Source organism: Engraulis encrasicolus, chromosome 17, assembly GCF_034702125.1.
Source record: "Engraulis encrasicolus isolate BLACKSEA-1 chromosome 17, IST_EnEncr_1.0, whole genome shotgun sequence".
Taxonomy (NCBI): domain Eukaryota; kingdom Metazoa; phylum Chordata; class Actinopteri; order Clupeiformes; family Engraulidae; genus Engraulis; species Engraulis encrasicolus.
This window is the reverse complement of record NC_085873.1, coordinates 26,284,917-26,289,812: the sequence shown is the minus strand read 5'-3', so window position 1 is coordinate 26,289,812 and position 4,896 is coordinate 26,284,917. Positions and strand designations below refer to the sequence as shown.

General features: G+C 42.5%; 1 protein-coding gene across 1 annotated transcript in view; it reads right to left on the bottom strand.

Moving 5' to 3' along the window:
- valopb (vertebrate ancient long opsin b) overlaps positions 1 to 4,271 on the bottom strand; it is a 32,591-nt gene extending 28,320 nt beyond the window's left edge. The window contains exons 1-2 of the mRNA XM_063221269.1: positions 3,908 to 4,271; positions 3,205 to 3,415 (exon numbers count right to left, since the gene is read on the bottom strand). Of these exons, the coding sequence (XP_063077339.1) occupies positions 3,205 to 3,415; positions 3,908 to 4,271 (575 nt within the window). The remainder of the gene's footprint in view (positions 1 to 3,204; positions 3,416 to 3,907) is intronic.
- Positions 4,272 to 4,896: the final 625 nt, after the last annotated feature.

The following is a 4,896-nucleotide window of genomic DNA, read 5'->3' as shown; positions in this document are numbered from 1 at the left end:
ACAACGATAGTAGATCCAGATATGCTTTAGATTATTAGAATGCAGGCTTACCTAATGGGAATATTGTTTCTATTATATTTGGTTATTGTAGTGTAATCGATTATTGAATTATAAAATATTTTATTTAAATAACTTGTCGCGGACCCCCTAGCACCCCTTCGCGGCCCCCCGGGGGTCCCTGGCCCCCACTTTAAAAACAACTGTTCTAGGTAGACACTCACAGTCCATCCCTTACCAATAACATTGATTTCATTATCGTCATGTGTTCCCTTTCCAGTTGCCCATTGATGGATAGACTTGACTTTGTGGGCCGCATGGATCAGCTAGGGGTCTTTTTTCCCCAATAGGCAAACCACACACAATCACTCCACTTATCCAAACCTGCTAGGTTGATCAGAGGACCAACTCCCCTTACCCATTAGGCCAGTGGTTTTGAACGCTGGGGTCAGGACATCATATGGTGTCGCCTTAAATTCGAATGGGGTCGCCTGAAATGTCTAGGTGTGAAAACAGAATAACGGAAAAATAAAAAAAATAAAACTATTTGGTATTATGACGTCATTATCTGATATTAATGCCCAAAATCTCACCATCAAATTTAGGCAATGCACTAAAATTTTAATGATTATTTGATTCAGACCACTTAAATGCTCACAACATTGTCTGATGCTAATGTAAATAACAAAAAAATATGAAAAAATATGTAGATTATGTTATGTAGGTAATTTTTGCTAGGGAAATGGAATAACTACACAATCTGACACTGTGCGGTTGGGTTCTCGATTCTGATTGGCTGATAGCTGTGGTTAATCGAGCGTAAGCCTACACCTTTCACATGAAGTCCAAGAAGACCCAGCGCATCTACGTCGGTAATGAGAATATGTTGCAGTTGGGGTAGGGAGTCTGCAAGAAGAGCACATCTTTGCATCTTACGTCTGTGGTTGGGGTATCAGTGTGACAGCAAAGACATTTCATTCCTGCTGTGTTTTTAGCACCCCTTGCTGAGTTTTTGTTGCGAAGTGTGTTTTCTGGCAGAGCGACGTTTACGGCACTCCGCTTCACGTCGTGCCTCCCCTTGGCTGTTATCAATCGAGCGTAACCCACGGCCTCTCATAGCTTATTGCTTCAATAAGTAGTATGTGATAAGGAAGAAACAATGATGAGACTTAGATCAGTGATTTTTGGTCAAACATAGCCTACCTGTCAGAAAACCGTTGGCATGGCAATGGCAAAAATGATAAACCTAATATTTGGTACTAAATTGTAGCCAAGTAAATTTTCGGAAAAGTCACCAAGATTCGTAGTCATATCTTAAGTCGTTAAGGAATAATACGACATCAAAGTTGGGCACTTTTAGCGCCATGTGTCAGTCCCTTGATTTTGTCTATATAGCAACTGATATATAGCCTATGGAAATAGGCTATTGAAACTGTGCATTGCTAGTGTCCTCCTTTGCCATTTGGGAGAGGCCATTCGCAGCATCCCTTGTGCATCAATTCATCTTGTGCAGTGTATGCTTTTTGGCCTAAGGGCATTTGCATGTGAAGTCATATAAGTCTTCATCCGTTCCTTGAATAATAATCCCATGACAATGGGGCAAAGAACAGTTACATATGAAGACATCAACCATCATTTCAATGCCTACATATATGGACGAGAGTGCGGGCAGGGAGATGAAATCAATGACGTCAAATGATTATGCGCCAATCAGTGACAAAAAGACTTCGATGAAAAGGTTCAAGGCCTGAAAATGGTGATGTGAAAAAAAATATTGTGTAGATTTCCAGGAGAAGTGTGCAGATAATAGCTCGTGGTATCTCCCTTTTTTCTCTCTCTCTCTCTCTCTCTCTCTCTCTCTCTCTCTCTCTCTCACACACACACACACACTTCATATTAGACAACTGTCACTGATTTATAACCACAGACAGCTAACCTTTTGGGGTTCATGTGGACATTGTAACATGCAAAATAGTAACACCTGGATTCATCATACTTTATTGGCTGCCAATTTTTAGTGATGTTTTTGTTCTTCCAATGAACGACAGTGTAAGTTCATGAACAGGAAGAAGTGGTCACTCAAAGCAATCATACAACTATACAGTATATATAAGTATATATAAGTATAGTAGTATATGAACAAGAGAGACAAAGACAAATGCTTTTACAGATGTCACTCCACCCAACCAAACATTAACTTTGTTACAAAAGTCTATTTATTTTGAAAAAAAAAAACATTTTTTTTTGTCTACATTGAGACAGATATCCAATCCAAATGTCAGATTTGAGTATTGCTATTTTCCAGTCAAAATTGATGGACGGCAGCAACTGAGCATAGCAAGTGACTAAGAACACTGCCCTTTCCTCTGTCTGTCTGTCTGTCTGTCTGTCTGTCTGTCTGTCTGTCTGTCTGTCTGTCTCTCTCTCTCTCTCTCTCTCTCTCTCTTTCTCTTTTTCTCTCTCTCTCTGAATCATTTTCTTTCTCTCGTTCATTCATCTTGTGCAATTCTAATGTCTGGCAGCCTAATATAGGCTAAAGGGTATTCACGTGTGAAACCATACTAGGCTATATAACCTGTCCTGAATTTCATGCGCAATCATCCCCTGTCAATACAGTACAATTACTCTCAATACGGGACGATCACACGTGGGGGAATACCATCATTTCAGAGAATGAATAGGGGAGCATGATCAATGACATACTGTAGTGATCGTGCGCCAGTGTCAAAAGAAGTCTTTTGTGTAAGTCTTGAGGAGCCTAGCCTACTGTAGATGTGTGGATGGAATAGCATGGAATGGTGATAATTGCTTTGAGAAGAGTCAAAGGCTGGTGTTGCAAAGCGAATAAGGGGACATGGAGTGTTAAAGATGGCCAGTCTGCGTGGAGAAAATTGGCATTTCTTCTTCACCATCTAACCATGTTCTCATCTTCATATTGACAAAGGCCATGGATTTTGTTGGATTGTATTGACGTATGGCAGCGTAATGCCAATGTGGTTCCCTTTCTGACTGAGGCAACAAAGCAGCACCATCATTCATTTCTAAAACCTGTCAGCATATTTTCACTTTCTTTCTTTCTTTCTTTCTTTCTTTCTTTCTTTCTTTCTTTCTTTCTTTCTTTCTTTCTTTTCTTTCTTCTATTGGACACACAGATCTTAAAAATTACTTCAGGCGATATTTTGTCTGGTATTTGTAGACTGAACTCACCAATTGGGTTCACAGGTGGTTCCGATCTTGCTGACGGCATAGCTGTTCCAGCCGAGCACCGGCGGGATTGTCCATATGAAGGAGAAGCTCCAGACGAATAGTAGCCCCAGAGCTGCGTGCTTCCCACCGAGGCGCACGTTTTTCAGGGGTCGGCAGATGACGAAGAAGCGCTCGAATGCCAATATTGCCAAGGACCACAGTGCCACGATCCCTGTGTGAAAACACAATAACAACCAATTTACATTATCAATCTGTTGCACGTGCGTGCCTTTGTGTTTACACTAAGTACATTCGCTATTGGCTATCGCACGTTCCACGCCACCGGGGTTACCAGTTGTAATTCGTTTCTACCCAGGAGGTCAGGTAAGCCTAAGATGTATGGTGGGAAATCTATACGCTCACTTTTTCAATAGCAAGTGTGGAAGGAAGGAAGTGCGGTGGTGTGATCGATACGCAGAGCTTCATGCCCAAGATAACTGCCGATATTGGTTGAAGTGGCGAGAACAGAGTGAGGCACTGCTAGGGATAACGGGTTTATTTCCCATGAGGGTATCGCCACAACAGGTTCCCTTAATCCGTCGATCCTTCTTTCGTAAAAAAGAACGATAAATGATTTCAATAACCTATAGACCATGACACACACACAAACAATAAGTTACGACTGCCGGCAGAGTAAAACCTAACCACGGGGGTGTCCACTTACCCAGGTATGTGACGACGAATCCCTCGGTGACACAAGCCCACTTGCCCAGCACGAAGTAACCATACGCGTTGTTCAGAAAACTTATGCTTCCTCCAACAAGTGACACAAAGAAATCAGCTACGGATAGGTTTACAATGATATAATTGAGCGGTTTTCTAAGCTGCTTGTATTTGAAAGTCACCAGCATAACGGTAAAGTTCTCGGAGAGAGACAACGATGTCACGATGAACATTAAGCACGCCAAAAAAGTATAGTTCCATGGTGACACGTATGACAGGGGTCCTTTGAACGGATCCTCGGGTTCGGACCTTTCGGGAGCTTCGGTGAATGAAACTCCGTTCACTGATAAGACGAAAGACGCCATGGTTTAAGGCGAGGTCACATTCAGCTAAATGGCTAGAATCTACGAAATCTCCACTTAATGTTTGCGGAGATCAGCGCGTAAACCACATTCCACCGGCTCCTTGGGAAAGCATTCGCACCACGATGAAAACCTGGTGGAGATGGTGGTGAATGCGGACTGCAATGGGCATGGGACTAGCGACAAGCTGAAATTTCACATCATGTTTCTAAAAACCTTTGTAAAAGTAACACTACCTACATTCTGATGGAAAGAAACAGCTCAGCCACACGTCTGGCATCTTAAAGCTGTATGTACAAACTAGACAGTTATCCAAACGGGTAACTGGTAAAAAGTCGTAAGGACGTTCAAGAAACATGTACAAATGTGATCATAATAGTAGTCATCCATAGATGTAGACAGCAGTCCAAGCGTCCTTTCATGGATGTTGGTGGCGCGCAGTGTTGTTAAAGCACCGGTTGCCGCGCACTCGTCTTGTCGCGCATCGTCCAGCGTTCATGTTGTCCGTGCGCTCCTTTTTATACCAAACATAATGCCCCTGAAGGAGTGAGGTAGCGACGTCCTCGTGTAAGTTTGCGAGGCACGCGCTCAAGCATCGTGGTACTGTCCAATGGAGCTGTAGAATTGC